At 40.0% G+C, this 21,738-nt stretch overlaps 1 protein-coding gene and 1 pseudogene across 3 annotated transcripts in view; one reads left to right on the forward strand and one right to left on the reverse strand.

Annotated features, from left to right (window-relative positions):
• The window catches only part of KIF15 (kinesin family member 15), a 79,763-nt gene that overhangs the window by 53,180 nt on the left and 4,845 nt on the right, over positions 1 to 21,738 (reverse strand). For 2 of the 3 annotated variants that reach the window (XM_072721100.1, XM_072721099.1), the window contains exons 2-6: positions 13,046 to 13,088; positions 12,357 to 12,540; positions 10,033 to 10,109; positions 4,358 to 4,395; positions 1,920 to 2,017 (exon numbers count right to left, since the gene is read on the reverse strand). In XM_072721100.1, the coding sequence (XP_072577201.1) occupies positions 1,920 to 2,017; positions 4,358 to 4,395; positions 10,033 to 10,109; positions 12,357 to 12,540; positions 13,046 to 13,088 (440 nt within the window). The remainder of the gene's footprint in view (positions 1 to 1,919; positions 2,018 to 4,357; positions 4,396 to 10,032; positions 10,110 to 12,356; positions 12,541 to 13,045; positions 13,089 to 21,738) is intronic. The other variant, XM_072721101.1, reaches the window with a different exon arrangement.
• Positions 7,219 to 7,296, forward strand: LOC112913320 (U4 spliceosomal RNA; annotated as a pseudogene).

The raw sequence follows: 21,738 nt of genomic DNA on the forward strand, positions 1-21,738 counted from the left end.
AAAGCCAGTTAAAAATCTAGGTAACTAAAAAAAAAAAAAAAAAAAGAATTTCTAGGTAACTGGATGTAACATTGTTACATCTTAAGGCAAGCACCAAACTGATCCCAGGAGGCCTAGGTCTCGAGAGGCGACTTAGAAGCAAGACAGGGAGGTGGGCAGTCGAGATGGGCAATTCAACCTTCTTAAACTGAGGTATCACTGACATACAACATCATATTAGTTTCAGGTGTACAACATACTGATTCAATACATATGTTGAGAAAGAATTGCCATAAGCCTAGTTAACACCTATCACCGTACAGCTACAAATTTTTTCCTTGTGATAAGAACAATTCCATTTTTATCTGTCATCTGTCAATATTCCATTTTTATACTATACTTCCTTGGAAAGTTTTACTTGAAACAAGGGCTATATTCTTTAAAAGGCTAAATATTGATCTCAAAATGCTCTCTCTAGGATTTTTAACCACAGGAATGCAGGGTGCTAAACTTCTTTCACTGGTACCCAAGGTGCATGTCTAACAGCAAAGGTGATGGATAGTTTCTGCAAAGGAGCAAATGGTGAGCCAATGTTATATATCGTTCTCCTTGGTACACAGGGAATGGAACATGTTACACTAAGGGCTCCCAAACATGGAATTCACCAAGCTAAATAAGCACAATCATGAGGAAAGCCCAACCTGAGAGCCAAAGAAAGAGGGAAGGGCGGCCCCAGTGGCACAGAGGTTTGGCACTGCCTGCAGCCCGGGGTGTGATCCTGGAGACCCAGGATCGAGTCCCATGTCAGGCTCCCTGCGTGGAGCCTGCTTCGCCCTCTGCCTGTGTCTTTCCCTCTATCTGTGTCTCTATGAATAAATAAATAAAAATCTTAAAAAAAAAAAAAAAAAAAAGAGGGAAGCCCACATCACCAGGATGACAGAGTCATACCATGTATGAAACAAGCAAATTGAGGACCCTGGGTGACTTAGAGGTTTAGTGCCTGCCTTCGGGCATGCAAAGGCATGATCCTGGAGTCCCAGGATCGAGTCCCACATCAGGCTCTCTTCATGGAGCCTGCTTTTCCCTCTGGCTGTGTCTCTGCTTCTCTGTGTGTCTCTCATGAATAAATAAATAAAATCTTTAAAAATAAAATTTAAAAAAAGAGAATCCAGCACACTATTTAAACAAACAAAAAAGAAATAAGCAAATTATGGTCAGGTGGTAGAAAGTGCTACTGAGGAGGCAAAGGATGGGCCTATCACTATGGGGCACCCTGAGGATCTAGGGACACCTGCAGTCAACTGTGAACCTATGTGAAGGCAGGTGACAGAGCTTAATGAATCTGTTATCCTCAGTTAAGATTTTCTTTACACTTTCTCTCTTGAAAAATCTGAGAGCCTAAGAAGTACTACATTCTTCTTTTATTCTGAGTTCACAGAGGATGCAAGGTTTAGAAACTAAAAACTTTTAGTAAAAATTAAAAACCTGGGACGCCTGGGTGGCTCAGCAGTTTAGCACCTGCCTTTGGCCCAGGGCGTGATCCTGGAGTTCCCGGATTGAGTCCCACATCAGGCTTCCTGCATAGAGCCTGCTTCTCCCTCTGCCTATGTCTCTGCCTCTCTCCTTCTCTCCCTCTCTCTGTGGGTCTCTCATGAATAAATAAAATCCTTAAAAAAAAATAATTCCATGGGGCACCTGGATAGCTCAATCTGTTGAGCATCTGATACCTAAAAAAACAAAACAAAACAAAAAAACAACAACCTCAGAATCCTTCATTTTTTCTTAAGAACTGAGAAGGTTTTTCCTATGCCACACTCGCCTATCCACATTGTAGGGTATCATCTATGTTATGAGCTCTCTATGTTATGAGCTAATTATTAGCAGCTAACTGCTCAAACCTAGAATTTCACAGAACCACTTTATTTTTTGACAAGTTTTACCTTCTCTTTTTCACGATCAATTAAGGAAAACAAATATTCAAAACTTCGTGGGATTACTCCTCTCAGGTTATGAGAAAAATGATCAGATTCAGATGGTCCTAAAGAAAAGGAAAAAAAATACATATGTAGCTATTCATCTTTATTCCATAACAGTCCTTCAAAATGGCAATACTGAAAGGAAATTTACACAGAAGATGACACATTGTATAAACAATTCCTTCTTCCTACCCCCAAACAAGTTAAATTTTAGTCTGAGAAATGGAACAGAACTTGCCTATCAATGGGACTGAAGGAAGGACCCATAATAGCCACTAAAGCTGTTTTGATGTGCTACAACCTGGAATATTTTAAATGGCACTTGAAGGGGCATCTGGGTGGCACAGTCAGATGAGTCTCCGACTCTTGGTTTCAGCTCAGGTCATAATCTCGGGGTTCTGGGATCGAGCCCTGCACTGGGCTCCATGCTCAGCAAAAAGGCTGTTTACGCGATTCTTTCTCTCTGCCCCTCCCCCACATCCCTGCACTGACTCTTTCTCTAAAATACATCTTTAAAAAAAATGGCCCTTGTAAAAAAAAAAAAAAAAAAATGGCCCTTGTAAACGGTACCTAAAATATACATATATAAAGGAGGGGAAAACCGCAAGTAAATAAACAAAGAGGACAAATAATAGAAGAGTATGCAGATAATTTTATAACATCTTCCATTAAATAATATACAAAGATATTCAGCATATTCTTTACAGTTATCTTCATCATCTCCTGTCTCCTCTATGCCTCAGCTCCTCATCCTACTTCTCTTCTAGCTCTTCCTAGTCTATTCCATTCATCCGCTTGAGTAATCCTTTTAATTATATACATCACATCATGTAGTTAAAAAAAAAAACAACCACATTCCAATGACTTCACATCCCACTCACAAAATCCCAAATATCTCCTATATCCTACATGACCTGGCCTCAAGGTATAACTGCAATTTCCCTCCCTACTAGCCCCTTATTCTGGAAACTCCTTTAGTCCCATGGGTTTTTTTGTTGTTGTTGTTCTTTGAACACTCTTGAACATGTTCCCAACTCAGAGCCTACTTCCTGGAAGATCAGAGTCTCACGGTTCCTTCTCATTTCACTCAGTAACACTCTTTCTGACTACAACTCACAATTCAGAAATCATTTAAAAAAAAAAAAAAGACAACCGAAATTCAACCGCAAGAAAATAAAAAACTTGAGCAAAAGAAAAAACCTTAACTGAAAGACAAATGAAAAACCTAGGAAAAAATCTGTTATCTATAAACAGAAAGGGCTAACAGGTTAACCTATTTTATAAAAAATCCCCACGAGTGAGTAGGAAAAAGACAAGCTAATTTTTTAAATGGGAGAAAAAAAGCTTGAATGGGCTTTTTACAGAGAGGCTGTTCAAATGTCCAATAAATATATGAAAGGTGCTCAGCTGTCTACAGACATTAGGGAACTGCAAACAAAAACAAAGTAAGATAATACTACACGTACTCCAGAATGGCTAAAATTTTAACATCTGATAATAACACCTATAAAGGATGGGAGTTCAGAGAGCTTCCATATCTATCATGACACTATCTACTAAAGCTAATACACATGGATCTATGATTCCACTCCTGGATATGTATCCAACAGAAATGAACTTTACAAAACACATACAAGAAAAAGCGGTCATGGTCTCATTATTCATTCATACGGTCTAAAACTGGAGATAGTCCAAATGTCTATCAGCACTAGAGTGGAAAACGTGGCATATCCATACAATAACACATTACCCAGAAATGACATGCAACAACACCGGTGATAATGCTGAGAGGAAGAACTCAGATATAAAAGAGTATATACAGTAAAATTTCATTTGTAGAAGTTTAAAAACAAGCAAACTAATGATGACAGAGAAGTGAGAGTAATATATACTTCAGGGGAAGGAGGTAAGGTAGTTACTGACTGGGAATCTTGATCTGGGTGGTAATGATACAGATTTATAAATATATAAAAAGTCATTAAATCCAATTCAAAAACTATGGAGCATCTACTCTGTGCTGAGCACTGACTGGGAACATAGGTGCAAACATGGACTTTGCTATCATAGAATTTACAATCTAACAGAAGCCTGGGAAATACCCCTACTTTTATGAGGTCAGAATTGTATACAGAAAGTATGCCTTCCCCCAAAATGTACTAGGTGCCTAGGTGCTATCATTGCAGAAAGAGTAAATTAAGAGTAAATTAAGGAAATAAGGGGATTCCTGGGTGGCTCAGCGATTCAGCGCCTGCCTTTGGCCCAGGCGTTATCCTGGAGTCCCGGCATCGAGTCCCGTGTCGGGCACCAGGCATGGAGCCTGCTTCTCCCTCTGCCTGTCTATCATGAATAAATAAAATCTTAAAAAAAAAAATTAAGGAAATAATAATCTTTCATTCACTTACCCATCATTGTAAATGTTTTCCCTGAGCCTGTTTGTCCACTGTAAAAATAAACATTTTATACATTATTTTTACACATGAAACTTAAAAGGCTACCCTCCTATTTTAATATGGTCTACCAGTGTACAAATTTTTCCCACAAAAATCTTATTTTTCTTTTTAAAAATTATATTAGGTAGGGGAGCCTGCCTGTCAGTAGAGCATGCAACTCTTGATCTCAGGGTGATGAGTTCAAGCCCCATATTGAGCATAGAACTTACTTAAAAAAAAAAAAAAATGGAGCACTTGGGTGGCTCAGTTGATTAAGCATCTGACAGTGTTCAGGTCATGGTCTCGCGTTCTGGGATCACGCTGGGTCATGGGTTCCCCACTTAGTGGGGAGTCTGCTTCTTCCTCTCCACTTGTGCTCACTCTATCTCTCCCAAATAAACTAAATATTTTTAAAATTATATTACATAAGTGAATGAATGATTCATTTTCGTTCTCTCCTACACTGTTAATTATCTGATAATGCAGGGCACCTGAGTGGCTTAGTGGGCTAAGCATCTACCTTAGGCTCAGGTCATGATCCCAGAGTCCTGGTATCAAGCCCCACATCAATCTCCCTACCACTCCCTCTCCCTCTCCCACTCCCCCTACTTGTGCACTCGCACTGTCAAATAAATAAAATCTTTTTTTTTTTTTTTTTTTTAATTTACGATAGTCACACAGAGAGAGAGAGAGAGAGAGAGGCAGAGACACAGGCAGAGGGAGAAGCAGGCTCCATGCACTGGGAGCCCGACGTGGGATTCGATCCCGGGTCTCCAGGATCACACCCTGGGCCAAAGGCAGGCGCCAAACCGCTGCGCCACCCAGGGATCCCTAAATAAATAAAATCTTTAAAAATAATTGTCTGGTAATGCTTCAGGAGTTTTTTTAAGGTTTTATTTATTTATTCATGAGAGACACACACACACACAGAGAGAGAGAGAGACAGAGAGAAGCAGAGACACAGGCAGAGGGAGAAGCAGGCTCCATGCAGGGAGCCCGACATGGGACTCGATCCCAGGTCTCCAGGATCAGGCCGTGGGCTGAAGGTGGCGCTAAACTCCTGAGCCACCCGGGCTGCCCCAATGCTTCAGGATTATACAAACACAGACATCAGAGTTTTCATTTTTATTTACAAAACCGAAATGATGCTCCTCATTACTCCTCTGCAATCTGTTTTGTCCTTTAATTTTATCTCAGATATTTTTCTAAGCCAGTAAATAGAAGTCTACCTCATTATTTTTAATAGATACATTGTATTTCATGCATGTATAATTCATTTAACCAGAAGCAACTGAATTTTGTTTCTAGTTTATTCTAAATAATTTACCCATTTCTTTTCTAAATTCTGCCATTAAAGATACTACAATGATACTAAAATGCCTTCGTTTAAAAATAAAGCAAGAACAGCCCAGATGGCTCAGCGGTTTAGCGCCACCTTCAGCCCAGGGTGTGATCCTGGAGACCCGGGATCGAGTCCCACGTCAGTCTCCCTGCATGGAGCCTGCTTTTCCCTCTGCCTGTGTCTCTGCTTCTCTCTGTGTCTCTCATGAATAAATGAATAAAATCTTGAAAAATTAAAATTAAAATTAAAATAAAGCAATTCAGGGCAGCCCGGGTGGCTCAGCGGTTTAGAGCCACCTTCAGCCCAGGACATGATCCTAGAGACCTGAGATGAGTCCCAAGTCGGGCCCCCTGCATGGAGCCTGCTTCTTCCTCTGCCTGTATCTCTGTGTCTCTCTGTTTCTCTCATGAATAAATAAGTAAAATCTTTAAAAATAAAAATAAAAAATAAAGCAATTTAAAAATTCCTCATGCTATAGGCCTGATTTTATACTGTGGCTGTTTCAAATTCATTTTTGAACTTTACCACTCAAAATATTCTGTGAAAAAAATCTTTTATTCTCTTGAGAAGACAGATGAGAAAATGGGCATCTGCCTCACCGTTAAAGAGAAAATATTTAGTTTCCCTGAACTGAAAAGTGAAGGCAAATTTTCAAGGATGTATGTACAATATGAGCCTAAAGTTTACACTTTTTAATGTTTTTTATTTTCTTGTGCCTTGAGCCAATTATCAACAAAACAAGAGCACACAAAAAGGATCAGCCGCTTAAATGTCTTATGTAATTCACTACATTCTGTTAAAAAGCTCTACTTCTAAATAAAATTTGAAAGGCTACTGCTAAGAAAGAAAAAATTACACTAATTATATTCCTATTTGTGAAATATATCCGAAATACTACTAAAATACACATTGTATAATCAATCGGCAAGGTCACAATGTTTTTTGGACCTCCATGTTACATTCCAACATTAAATCAATAGCAATATTTCAAGACCGCCAACATTTAGAAATTCAGGATAAAAAAAAAAAAGAAAAGAAAAATTCAGGATCATGACTCACTTTAAGTATACATTTGGAGAACAATTTGGCAGTTTCTCATAAGGCTAATCACAGACTTACCATATGGTCCAGCAATTGCATTCCTACACACTTACTCAAACGATTTGAAAATTTATGTTCACACAAAAACCAATATTCAAACATTTGTAACAACTTATTCATAATCGGGCAGCCTGGGTGGCTCAGAGGTTTAGCGTCACCTTTAGCCCAGGGCCTAATCCTGGAGACCCAGGATCGAGTCCCATGTCAGGCTCCCTGCATGGAGCCTGCTTCTCCCTCTACCTGTGTCTCTGCTCCTCTCTCTCTTTCTGTATGTCTCTCATGTATAAATAAAATCTTAAAAAAAATTTTAATTCATAATCACTAAAAACCAGAAGCAACTAAGATATCCTTTCACAGGGAAATGGATAGACAGATTATGATACATCTATACAGCTTTGCACAGTGGCAGTATCATAGCCAATGAGGTTTATCCGAGGTGTGATTATTGGTAATTGAAAACTTTTCCCGGGGATCCCTGGGTGGCGCAGTGGTTTGGCGCCTGCCTTTGGCCCAGGGCGTGATCCTGGGGACCCGGGATCGAATCCCAAGATGGGCTCCCGGTGCAATGAGCCTGCTTCTCCCTCTGCTTGTGTCTCTGCGTCTCTCTCTCTCTCTCTCTCTCTGTGACTATCATAAATAAATAAAGAAAAAAAAATATTTAAAAAAAAGAAAACTTTTCCCAATATCCCACTGTGACATGATACATACATACAATAAAATACTATTGACAGAAATAAAAAAAGGAAAAAAGCTATTGATGCATGCAACAACACAGGCACATCCTAAATGCATTTTCACTAAGAGAAAAAAGCCAGATCCAAAAGGGTATATATTGTAGGATTTCATTATAATGACACTGGAAAAGGTACAACTAAAGGAATGGAAAATATATTAGTGTACCCTAGATATCAGGGGTTAGGCGAAAGGAGAGTGGCTGGTTATAAGCGGAACAAACGGGAAACTTAAGGTGAAGGAACTGTCCTCTTCAGTGCTGGGGTGGTAAATATATGACCCTCTGCATCTGTCAAAATACTATGTTAACAAAGGGTGAACTTCCAGGAATGCAAACTAAAAAATAAGCAAAACATATCAAACACAGGATGCCTGGATGGCTCAGCAGCTGAGCACCTGCCTTTGTCCCAGGGCGTGATCCTGGAGTCCCAGGATTGAGTCCAACATCAGGCTCCCCGCATGGAGCCTGCTTCTCTCAATATCTCTGTGTCTCTCATGAAAAAAACAAATAAAATCTTTAATAAAAAACAAAAAACCCCACATCAAACAGGATGTTGGCGGTCCCAGGATGGAACCCACTTAACTACATTACAAGTGTGTGACATAACTGCACTGAAGTGGTGGGTAGCAAAGGAGCTGACCTAAGTAACTCTAGAAATGGAGGTTTTGACTGGAATTTGTAAGGCAAAACACACACACACAAACTGTACATTAACACTGTACTTGTTTGTTTGTTTTTAAAGATTTTATTTATTTATTCATGAGGGACACAGAGAGAGAGAGAGAAAGAGGCAGAGACACAGAGGGAGAAGCAGGCTCCATGCTGGGAGCCCCATGTGGGACTTGATTCCTGGACTCCAGGATCATGCTCCGAGCCGAAGGCAGACGCCCAACCACTGCTGAGCCACCCAGGCATCCCAACACTGCACTTGTTTATAAATTTGTTTCTCAGGAAATATAGATAACAATTATGAAAGTGCCTTATGTGTATATTGAGGTTGAACAAATAAGCAAAGGGATGATAGAAACTGGGAGCCAGGGTTCTCACTGCCAGCAAGCAAGTTACAGATAAAAAACAAAGGTTAGAACAAACCCATGTGGATTCTAAACCCTGATTAGAGTCAGAGACATAAGCATGAACTCATGCTTAGCTTAATGTGTATACAAATGGATGCATACAGAAACATTACAGATATGTCTGTATATATGACTTAGTATATACACATATAACACCTAGTTGTCTGCTGAGAAGACTAGAAGTAAGGACACTCCAGGAGCAATCAATAAACACACTCAGTGCCCACATCTTAGTTTCTAAATACTATTCTCCAATAAAAGGAACCAGGGCTCCTTGGCAAAATGTCTGAGTCTAGGCTTAGGACAGGGAAAATACAGATGAGCCAGAAGCAGTCTGTAGCATCATAAAGTAAGGAAGTGCTCAAGCAAAAGCAGGTGACATGTCAAAGGGACACAGAAACCAAACTCAAATCGCTCCTAATGGCCAGGCAATATGAACAATAAGATAAAAATAACTTATTGGACTATAACTCTAAGTAGAATTAAATAAATGGGGGAGAAGAGACAAATGTTCTTCACAGAAGAATTCCAAATAATTCTCTCCAGGAGGTGGAGTTTAAAATCCCCTCCATCGGGGATCCCTGTGGCACAGCGGTTTAGCACCTGCCTTTGGCCCAGGGCACAATCCGGGAGACCCGGGATCGAATCCCACGTCGGGCTCCTGGTGCATGGAGCCTGCTTCTCCTCTGCCTATGTCTCTGACTCTTTCTCTCTCTCTCTCTCTGACTATCATAAATAAAATAAAATAAAATAAAATCCCCTCCTGATCTTGATTATCCAGGTGGGGCCAATTTAATCACACCTATCTAAAATTAGGGAACATGGGCAACTGGGTGGCTCAGTGGTTTAGCGCCGCCTTCTGCCCAAGGTGTGATCCTGGAGACCTGGAATCAAGTCCCATGTCAGGTTCCCAGCATGGAGCCTGCTTCTCCCTCTGCCTGTGTCTCTGCCTCTCTCTCTCTCTCTGTGCCTCTCATGAATAAATAAATAAAATCTTAATTAATTAATTAATTAAAATTAAAATTATATAAGGGAACATGTCCCAGCCATTGTCAGAGGGAGAAGTGATTAAGGAAGAAGAGTCAGAGGGTTGCATGTTGTTGGCTTCAAAGATAGAGAGAGCTGTAACCAAGCAATTTGAGTTGCCTCTAAAAGCTGGAGAAAGCAAGGAAATGGAATTCTCCCCCAGAGCCTCCAGAAAGGGACACAGCCCTGCCAACACTTTTATTATAACTCAGGATACTCATGTCAGACTTCAGACGTACAGAACTGAAAGATAATAAATTTGTATTGTTTCAAACCACTAAGTTTGTGGTAATTGGTTACAACAGCCATAGGAAATGAACAGAAGCACTTACTATTGTATCTTTGTATAAGGACATAGCCAGGAACTTACTATGCAAAGATGGTACCATTATAACCGCTCATGCAAGATTCCACAATTCCCTTGGCCACAGTTGAGAACACGGACTCCTACAAATGTAAACACCAACCATATTAACATTTCATAGAAATGAAAACATTTTTCTTTTTTTTTTTTGAAAACATTTTTCTTAAACTACATTCTAAAACAGAATAAAAATAGTGCTTAAATTTTTCAATGCTTGTGATGTGAAAATTACAATCACAATAGAAAAAAGGCTAAAATATCTAAAATGTAAAACATTAGACAATTATGTCCACTAAGCTCATATACAATTATAGATTTAAAGCTTATATCTAGGGACACCTGGGTGGCTCAGCGGTTAAACGTCTTCCTTCAGCTCAGGGCGTCATCCTGGAGTCCCAGGATCAAGTCCCGTATCAGGCTCCCTGCATGGAGCCTGCTTCTCCCTCTGCCTATGTCTCTGCCTCTCTCTCTGTATCTCTCATGAATAAATAAATAAAATCTTAAAAAAAAAAAAAAAAAGCTTATATCTACAATTTACACAGAATTTTGTTCAGCACGTTGCATGCTAATATTATACTCGTCTTTGCATCAAATTCATAGCCGGAAGAGGGAGGGAGAGGGAGAGGAAGAATCAGGCTCCCTGCTGAGCTGAGAGCCCAACGTAGCACTCTTGATCCCAAGACCCTGGAATCATGACCTGAGCCAAAGGCAGATGCTTAACCAACTGAGCCACCCAGACGACCTGACTACTAGAAAATTTTAAATTATATGTGACTAACTTTATATTTCCATTGACCACCCATGTCCTAAATGAAAAAAGATCTAAAGATTTAGATATCTCACCCAAAAATACCCATGGGTGTAAGGGAATAATCAAGATCTATGATGTCCAATACAGTAGCCAATAGCGATCATGTGGCTATTTAAATTCAAAGAAATTAAAATTAAATAAAATGTAAAAGTCAGGTCCTTAGATGCCGTAGCCACATTTCAAGTGCTCAATAGCCACATGCAGTTAATGTATCTGAAAAACTAAATTTTAGATTTTATTTAAGCTTCATAAATTCAAACTTAAGTAGCTACATGTGACTAGAGGCTACTGTAATGGACAGCACAGATATAGAACATTTCCCTTTTTTTAACTGATTCATTTAAAAAAATTTTTTTTTAATTTCTTATTTATTCAGAGGCAGAGAGAGAGAGATTGAGAGAGAGAGGCAGGCAGAGAGGCAGAGACACAGGCAGAGGGAGAAGCAGGCTCCATGCAGGGAGCCCAATGTGGGACTTGATCCCGGGTCTCCAGGATCACACCCCAGGCTGCAGGCGGCGCTAAACTGCTGCGCCACCGGGGCTGCCCTGAACATTTCCCTCATTAAAGAAAGTTCTAACAGATAGTGCTAACTAAATCTTAACTAAATTGCCCTTAATTAGAAATAGCTACTGACATCATAGTAATCTTAAACCTGTTACTCTCTTCTATGGTTTGAATATTTATGTCCTTCCCAAAATTTGTATGTTGAAACACTAATCCCCAATGTGATAGTATTTGGAGATGGGGCTTTTGGAAGATAAGGTCAAAAGGTAGAGCCCTCATGATGGGAGTAGTGCCTTTCTGACATTCTAAGAGACGAGAGAGAATTTGTTTTCTCTCTCCCTCTACAGTGAGAAGGTAACTGTGGCAAGCCAGGAAGCAGGTCCTTACCAAACACTGGGTATCCTAGCCTGGATCTTAGAATTCCCAACCTCCAGAACACTAAGAAATAAATGTTTGCTGTTTAAGCCACTTAGTTTTTGATATTTTTGTTACAGCAGCCACAACTAAGATACTCTCCCCTCAACTAGGAAGTTCAACTATACTTATCAATCATCCAAGTGGCTCTGAAAAATACACCTCCACTAATCTCTATCACTGAATGGTGAGTGAAAGTAAAGCGAGTTTGTCCCAAAGCTGATGCATGACTCATGAAGACACTGAGCCTTCCAGGACCCCTGCCCTTTATCAGTGCATACCAGGGGATAGGGGACATGAAGCTGGAGAAGCCCTTGCTTTGGGCCTCACTGCCCCTATCCTAGATGCGGTGCCAAATGAAAAGGAGCAAAGGAAGTGTTGAAAAAAAAAAAAAAAGAGCAGGTTTGTCATTCTGGCACAAAGTTTGATGAAGGAAGAAAAATAATAAAATTAAGTTTAAAATATTTTAAAATATATTAAATCTAAATATTTATATAAAATGTTTGAACGTCCTTATCTGAAACCAAACCAAAGAAACCAGAAATGAAATCCTCACAAATAACAGAATCTTATCCAAATGGAGTTTCCAAAATTATCATACCTGAGTGGTTTGCATGTCTGCAACATGATCAAATGTGAAGGTCTTGGGCTCAGGGTTAGAGTGTAGCCGGAGAGTGGTAGAGGAAAGCACAGATAAGCATAAGTTCTGCTCTCCATCAGCTGATCCAGAACCTTCTGTAAGTGGACGAATTCGCACAAAAACTTTGATGGCATCACCTTCATTACTAAAGACAAAAAATGTTCCAGCCTAAGTTTAGTGGGGAAAACTAAAAAAGGATCTGAGTTTCATATTGCCTCTAATGTTTCCATACTGAGTTTCCCCAACAAAGCCCCAAATCTACCCACTTACATTTACTTCTTCTAAAAGAGTCTCACATGACTCACACCCTTTACGGATATGTTTCATAATACTCATCTTCATAAACTTTTATTTGAAATCAGCTCAAAAGGAGTTGATTCCATGGAGCTTCAGGCACTGCTTGTCTGATTTCCTTCTTAGTAGCAGTAATAAATCACCCCCAAGGAAGAACGGTTACCAATTCCATCTTTCAGCCTCAAAGGTGAGAGGATGGGTGAAGTTTTGGGGAGGAAGTGTGAGATTTCCAGATTTCCAGGTAGCTGAGGACCAAGCTTAATTCTGAAACAAGTACCCCTTACTATGCTAAATGGTTGTTTCAGGAATATTATATCCCTAATTCTTTTGGTCTCATCAACGATATTTTTCCTTACCTTGTTTGGTTAGACTGACAATTTGTCACGTTGCGTAACTCAGCTAGAAAAAAAGACAAGAAGTTACTATAGGCATTTAAAATTGTCTGTAAAAATCTCATTCTTATCTAGCCTGATCTTCTGTTGCTGACAACTCCTGTCTCCTCAGGTCCCTGACCTCTTGACAGCAGGGTACTCCAGGGCCCAGGCTTGATCTTCCTTCTATTCCATCTGCATCCACTCGGTTGGTGATGACACCCAAGCTCATGGTTTTAAATGCTAAGCATATGTTGGTGAGTCTCAAATTTAAACCTCCCTGGACCACTTTAAGCACTAGACCCTCATATCTAACTGCCTACCTGACATTTCCAATTGGATGCTCCATGGTCAATGTCTCAATGTCCAAAACTGAACTCCTGATCACCCTACTCCCACCCCAAACATGCTTCTCCCAACTCAATTAATGACAATTCCATCTTTCTTTTTCTTTCTCTCTCCTTTTTTCTTTAAGATTTATTTACTTGAGAAAGAGAGAGAGAAAGAGTGAGCTACCAGCAGGGAGGGACAGGGGAGAGGGAGAGAAAGTCTTAAACAGACTCCTTGCTGACCAAGAAGCCTGACACAGGGCTCGATCTCAGGACCCTAAGATCATGACCAAGAGCTGAAACCAAGAGCTGGACATTTAACTGATGTGCCATCAAGGCATCCAGAAAACTCCATCCTTCTAGTTGCTCAGGCCAAAAATTTTGGGAGTCAGCTCTGACCCCTTTCTTTCTCATACTTCATATCCAACCTGTTAGCCAATCTTTGCCTCTACCTTCAACACATCCAGAATCCTACAACTTCTGGTCAAATCCACTGCTAGGAATCAAGCCAGCAACACCCCTTTTCTGAGTTATGACAACAGTCTCCCTGCTTCTCTTACTCTCTCCCTCATCCCCAGAGTCCCACCTGTTATCAACCCAGAAGGGAGAATGATTTTGTTAAAAAAGAATTCAGACATCAGCTTCCAGCATGACCACATGAGGAACTCCATTGACCCACTGCCCAGGAAAACTGGTGAAATAAAAAAACAAAACAAAACAACAAACACTTAAGCTCTCTAGAACCAGCCATAAAGGTAAACAGCCAAATGAAAAAACACCTAGTCAAGAAGATCTATGAAAATTCCACAACAAAGGTGAGAGTCTATGGTACTTGAACCAAGATCACTCGCTCCTTTCAGCTCAGCAAGTTGGTGACTACTCCAAACAGCACAGCCAAGAACACAGACATTCTCCCCCCCTCCCCTCAGCTCCCATTTGGAGGGTTTTCTTTCCAGGAACAGGTTATCAGTTTCTCATTCCACCTCCAGCCAGCTGCCTGTTGCTGAAGCTAAATCCCAAAAAATATGGTTGAGAGGTGGGGATTCCCTTCTCCCACCCAGCCTCCACTTGTAGAATGAGACTGTACCTTGGACATAGTGTACTGAAAACACTGCTACTCTGATCTACCCTTGGTCAGGCTCATGAGGCAATAAGTGGTTCTCCACTAGGAGAGGTAAGTCAAGGGAATGCCAGGCTGCACATACACACACACATTCACTCCCCAACAAACACTCAGCAACCAGAGCAGAGGTGTCACTCTGAAAGAAGACTCCATCCGCAGCTCCAGAGCCGAGGATCAGAGATCTTGCCTCAGGGAAAACAGACCACAAAGCAGATAGCTTAGCTCAGGAGCTGACCTCATTTCCAACAGAGCATGGAGAAAAGTTCAAGCCTAATAACACACTCAAGAACAATGAAGGTTGTATGAGAGGCAATCAGGAGGTACAAAAAACACCACTGGTCTATTAATTTGCAGGAGAGAACTGGGCATCGGACAGCTGAGAGCAGCTTTACTGGGGTCAACACAAGTATCAAACCCAGACCTCAGAAACTTCTGTCAAAGGGGCAAGAGTCAGGGGCTCTTGGGTGGCTCAGTCAATTAAACATCTAATTCTGGGTTTCGGCTCAGGTCACGATCTCAGGGTCATGAGACCGAGCCCCACGTAGGGCCCCAGCAGAGCATGGAGCCTGCTTAAGATTTTCTCTCTCCCTCTCTTTGCCCCTCTCCACACAAAAAAGGGGTGTGAAGAGTCTAACTAGATTAATTTGTAGGGCAATTTTTAGGCACTGTTCAAATCTGTGCAATCAGCTAGTATTCCTGAAGTTTAAGAACTAAGTGTAGTCAGGGAGAGATCCCCACCAAAAACACTGTCATCAGAGTGACTGTGAGCATACCCAAAGTTGAGGAGCAACATCAGAGGCTTAACGCCATGAGAGGGAAAGAGAGGTCACTAAAATGATCCAGTCAGTCATTAAACAAACAAGCAGGGGCAGCCCAGGTGGCTCAGTGGTTTAGCGCGGCCTTCAGCCCAGGGCGTAATCCTGGAGACCAGGGATCGAGTCCCATGTTGGGCTCCCTACATGGAGCCTGCTTCTCCCTCTGCCTGTGTCTCTGCTCCCCCCGCCCCGTGGTTCATGAATAAATAAAATCTTAAAATAAACAAATAAACAAGCAAATAACAACCCTGAGAGGGTAGAGAGATCAGTATCCAAAGCTGCTATAATTTATTATCTAGAGGAGCCCAGGTGGCTCAGCGGTTTAGCACCGCCTTCAGCCCAGAGCATGAGTGATCCTGAAGACCTGGGATGGAGTCTCACGTCGGGCTCCCTGCATGGAGCCTGCTTTTCCCTCTGCCTGTGTCTCTGCCTCTCATGAATAAATAAACAACAACAACAAAACAAAAACAAAACAAAAAACCTTTAAGATGTTAAGTATTGAACAAAAAAAAAAATGCCAGGCATTCAAAGAAACAAGAAAATATGAGCCATGAAGCAGGAAAAAAAAAAGCTGGCAACAAAAACTGCCTATCATAGCATCCAGATGTTGGGAGATCTCAAAGTAAACCATGTTTACAGAACTGAAGGAAATCCTAACTAAAGCATTAATGGAAGGTATAATAACAATGTCCCACCAAACAGAGAACAGAGATAGACATTAATTTGAAAAATTGAACCTCTACAATTCAAAAAGTACAATAACTGAAACAAAAATTCACTAGAAGGACTCAACAGTATATATGAACTGGCAGAAAAAAATAAGCAAGCTTCAAGACAGATCAATAGAGACTATACAAGCCAAAGGACAGAAAAAAGAATAAAGGAAAGTGAAGCAAGCCTCAGAAAAAGGTGGGACATCATTAAACACACCAATATACATGTAATGAGTAGGACCAGGAGAAAAGATAAACAGCAGAAAAAAATTCAGAGATATGATAACCAAAAGCTTTCCAAATTCACTGAAAAATAGTGTACATATCCAGGAAGTTCAATGAATTCCACACAGGATAAACACAGAGATCCACAAAGTGACACATCATGGTAAACATGGTGAAGATGGAAGAGAAGGGAAAAAAAAAATCTTTGTTTACCTTCACAGCTGACTTCTCAGCATAAACAAAGGAAGCCAGAAGGAATCTGAGAGAGAATTTGCTGCTGGCAGACCCACCTTTCAAGAATGTGGTAAAGGGAGTCCTGTCTCAAAGTAGGGGACATTCAGATGGTGATCTGAATCCACATGAAAAATCAAAGAGCACCAGGGAAAGGTAATTATGCAATTATTAAAGACATAGAAATGCCTATTTTTTCCTCCTCTTTTCTCTTGACTTTTACTTTTATTTTTTTAGGATTTTATTTATTTGAGAGAGATAGATAACATCAGCATGCGGGAGTAAGCACAATGAGGAGAGAGAGGGAGTAGCGGACTCCCCACTGAGCAGAGAGTCCAATGTAGGGCTCAATCCCAGGACCCCAGGATCATGACCTGAGCTGAAGACAGACGCTTAACTGAGCCACCCAGGCGCCCCCTTTTAATGGACTTTTAAAGCTTTGAAATGATCTCAGAGTTGTGAATTTTAGCCCCACATCAGTTGTAGATCCTACTTAAAAAAAAAAAAAAAAAAAGCTTTAAAAAACCAAATAAAACAAAATGTACATAATGTACTGTTGGGTCTACAACATACAGGAATGAAATATACATACGAGGTAGGTAGGAGCAAAGCTGTACTGGCCTGAGGAAATGACTAATGTTGGTAAAGTAATAATTACAGCAATGTATTCTTAGGTTTATAACATTAATAAATACAGTATGTTTAACAATAATACCTAAAGGGGGTGAGAGGGAATAGAGCTACAAAAGAGTAATGTTTATTTATTTATTTCTTTTTAAGATTTTATTTATTCATGAGAGAGAGAGAGAGAGAGAGAAAGGCAGAGACACAGGCAGAGGTAGAAGCAGGCTCCATGCAGGGAGCTGGACGTGGGACTCGATCCCAGGTGTCCAGGATCACGCCCTAGGCTTAAGGCAGCGCTAAACCACTGAGCCACCGGAGCTGCCCAAGAGTAATGTTTATTATCACTGGAATTAAACTAGTATAAATCTCATGCTGATTCTGATAATATGTGCATGTTAAAACCCTAGAGCAACTGCTTAAAAAAACAAAAATCTGAAAAAGAAAAAGCAGTAAAGCAGTGAAGAACAGAACATAAAAGTTGTGAGACACATGGAAAACAAAAAGTAAAATGGCACATGTAAATCCAACTATATCAATAACATGTGAATGGATTAAATAACCTAATTAAAAGGCAGAGACTGTCAGACTACTTAGGAAAACGTTCTCCAACTATACACTACCTACAGGAAACTCACTCTAGATTCAAAGATAAAAATACACTGAAAGTAAACGATGAAAAAGACATCTCACCCAAATAGCAACCACAAGAAGGCTGCAGTAGCTATTGGACAAAACAGATTTTTAAAAACCACACAAAAAAAGTCAATAAAGAGATAAATAAGAGGGACATTTTATAATGATACAAAGGTCAATCCTTCAGGATGATAATACAGATACAAACATATATTCACCTAATATCACCAAAATATACAAAGGGAAAACGGACAGAAAAGTATAGAGAAACAGACAATTCAACAATAACACTGGAGACTTCACTAACCCACTTTGAATAAGAAGAGAGAGTAGTTGTTACTTAGGCCTGATGGAAGAAAGAGAGGTGGGGAGAGGGAGAGCTGAAGGTATGAGATTTCTTTTGAGGTGATGAAAATGCTCTAATGGACTATGCTGAATAGTTGCACATATCTGTGAATATACTAAAAACCACTTTACACTTTATACAGATGGTATGGTATCTGACATACATCTCATTCAAACTGTTAAAACATGTCAGACATCAGTACTAAATGCAATGAGAAATCTGGTTCTAGAGAAAAAAGACTAAAATAAATCATTGAGACACTGGATAAAAGTAAAATATAGACTGTGTATTAGATAACAGTACTATGTCAATGTAAAATTTTTTTTATTTCAATTGCAATGTGATTAGCCAACAGAATACACCTATCCATAGAAATTACTCACTGAAATATTTCGTGGTAAAGGCACATGATGTCCCCATTTTACTCTCAAATGACTCATAAAAAATATGTGTATACACACACAATCAGGAGGGTGAGGGAGAAAGGAAAGAGAAGGATAAGGCAAATGTGGCAAACTGGAAAGTGGTTAATATGAGTGAAGAGTATTACACAAGAATTCTTTGTACTACTCTCACAATTTTTCTGCAAATTTAAATTATAGCAAAATTAAAAGCTATTAAAATAAATAAGGATATGTGTGTATCATAGCAAGTCATTCCTCTGTTCAAAACTCTGCGGTGCTTGTCCATCTCAGAGTAAAAAGCAAAGTTCTTACAACAGCTTATAGGAACCTACATGATCTAGTGACCCTACCTCCCCCCATTACCACTTCCACAACTCATTTCCTATTACACTCCTTGTTCCACTACAACCAAACTAGATTTCTTGTAATTTCTAGAACGTGTTACACTTCAGTACCTTTACACGTGCTGTACCTTCTGCCTGGAACCTTTCTTCTTTCTTTCTTTTTCTTTCTTTCTTTCTTTCCTTCTTTCTTTCTTTTTTAAGATTTTATTTATTTATTCATGAGAGATATATATAGAGAGAGAGACAGAGACATAGGCAGAGGGAGAAGCAGGTTCCTCGCAGGGAGCCTGATGTGGGACTCGATCCCTGATTCCAGAATCATGACTTGAGTGGAAGGTAGGTGCCCAACCACTGAGCCACCCAGGGTCCCTGGAACATTTCTTTGGGCATTTACTCAAGTACTGTCTTCTCAATAAGGCATTCCAAAACCTCACATGGTGGGAAACACCAGCTGATCTCACCACCTACTCACCTATCAATCTAACTCCCTTTCCTGGCCCTATTATGGACTTACTGCCATAATAATATATATTAGTTTACTCTTTCTCCTCCAAATTAACTGTTTACATTGCCTAGAGCAGTGCCTGACACACCGTGAACACACAGTAAATATCTTTGAATAAATTATTACTAGGACATCAGCAAAAAACAAAACAAAACAAAACACCCCACAAACACTTAATTTCAATTCTTTCTATTGTTTATTTCTATTCTTCATTTCACAGCACAGAAGCTCAAAGTAAATATTCACCACAGAACAAGTGTTCTGGAAACTACCCTTTCCAGCTATTCCCTCAAGCAAATGAAAGTCTGTGAAGTGGGAAATAGACCAGATTGCCCAATTCCCCACCTGCTCTTCAGTTTCTACAAGAGTTGGCAGCAAAGCAACAGTCCTTCTGTATCTTCTGCAAAAATAAAAACAAATGAGAATGCCAGAATACAAAAGGAAGGCTTTCCTGTTAGGAAAGCTGAAGTCTGATCCTTACGAAGAGCTGGAGAAAGAGAAAAAAGATTAAAATAGATGATGTGAGCTAGGGTCACATACCCAGACAGCAGAAAAGGTAAGCAAAAAATACAAAGGCTTGAGTCAGGCAGATATTCAGAAGGTTTTGGGAGTTTTAGGAGGAGGCAGTTCAAATAGGAACCTGCATCTCAATTTATCAAGAGGGCACTATTGGGCATCTGGGAGGCTCAGTCTGTTAAGTGTCTGTCTTTGGCTCAGGTCATGATCTCAGAGTCCTTGGATAGAGCCCAGAGTCAGGCGCCCTGCTCAGTGGGGAGTCTGCTTCTCCCTTTCCCTCTGCCCCAGCTCTTTCTCTGTCCCTCTCAAATAAATAAATAATCTTTCAAAAATAAAAAGTAAAAAAAATAAAGGCAATGTACCATGCTAAAAACAGCCAACCAATCTTTAATAATTCTATACAAATGATGTTAAGTAATCTCTTTATCACTGCTATGGTATGTTTGTATCTCCCTATAATTAGTATGGTGAAATCCTAACTTTCAGGGTGTGGTATTCGGGGGGGGCCTGGAAAGTGATTAGGTCATGAAGGCAGGACCCTCATGATTGACATTATAATATATATATATTATATATATATATATATATAATATAATTATATGGTCCTTATAAAAAACACCCCAGGTTCTTCCACCACGTGAGATTATAGCAAAAAGAGAGCCTCAGTGAGGAAGTGCCCTCACCAAACATGGATATGTAGACACCATCATCTTAGACTTCTCAGACTCCAGAACTGTGAGAAATAAATGAACATTGTTTAAGAGCTACCAGTTTGTTATTTTTGTTAGAGCAGCCCAAACAGACTAAGACAACTATCATCTACAACAACAATGAATCCTCAAGGTGACAGCAGAAAACACATTTTTACATAAGCTTTTTTTTTTTTAAAACCACTTAAAATTGAAAGGTTCAAACCACCACATGTTAGCATTAGTAATAAAATCAGAAGTTGAGGTGCTAAGCAGGAGCATAGCAAATTTTTTAAAAATTACACTAAATTATAGTTTTAACCTTTCTTTATGCTAATAGACATATTTTAAACTTACTTCTATTTTTTATGCTTTCTCAGATACAGATTTTTTTTTTTTTCTGTCCTGGAATAAGACTGAATTTATTACAGTAAGGCCTTCCTTACTAGGGACAGCCCAGAACTAGAGGATGAGTTTACTTCAGGCCAACCCTCCTGCCTGTAAGCACCCAGGAAAGCAGAAAAAGTATAGAAAACTTATCTACCTGACAGCACTGGTGACCTGCCAAGGCGGTCAGCAAATACAGAGCCAAAACCCAAGAGAGAACACAAGTCCAGAGGTGTGAGCACAACATCTGAGGCTGCTTCTTCCTTCAAAGAGATTACGATTCTGCGAGCTGCAGCTAAGAGGCTGAGATTTTGGGCAGAGTTTTGAATAGACTCAGATGAGAGGAAGAAAATTTGGGGTTCAGGGCCCTAATAAATGCCCATGCTTTCGAAGGGAAGACGTAAAGGCCACACCCTAGGGGTAAGGATGAACCAAAAATAGATCCAGACTTCTACTTAAGGCCATGATGGAGTAACAGGGACTACATTTACTGGCTTGTCTTAAGTTACTAGGAAACTGGGAAAATACATACAACAAGTTTCAGACACTGAACAACAGACAGCACAGTAAAGTGAGTGGGAAATAAAGGCAGTGAGTGGCTTCAACTGCCCAACTCAACTCCCTGGAGTTTCAAGCCTGAAAGGCAGGGAAGGGGAATCCAATATAGCACCTGGTGGTCAAGTTGAGTTAAGAAGATACTGGATGAACATGTGTTACAACTTTTCTGTAAACCTAAAATTACTCTAAAATGAAATGTTTAGGGATCCCTGGGTGGCGCAGCGGTTTGGCGCCTG

Source organism: Vulpes vulpes, chromosome 9 (assembly GCF_048418805.1).
Source record: "Vulpes vulpes isolate BD-2025 chromosome 9, VulVul3, whole genome shotgun sequence".
Lineage (NCBI taxonomy): Eukaryota > Metazoa > Chordata > Mammalia > Carnivora > Canidae > Vulpes > Vulpes vulpes.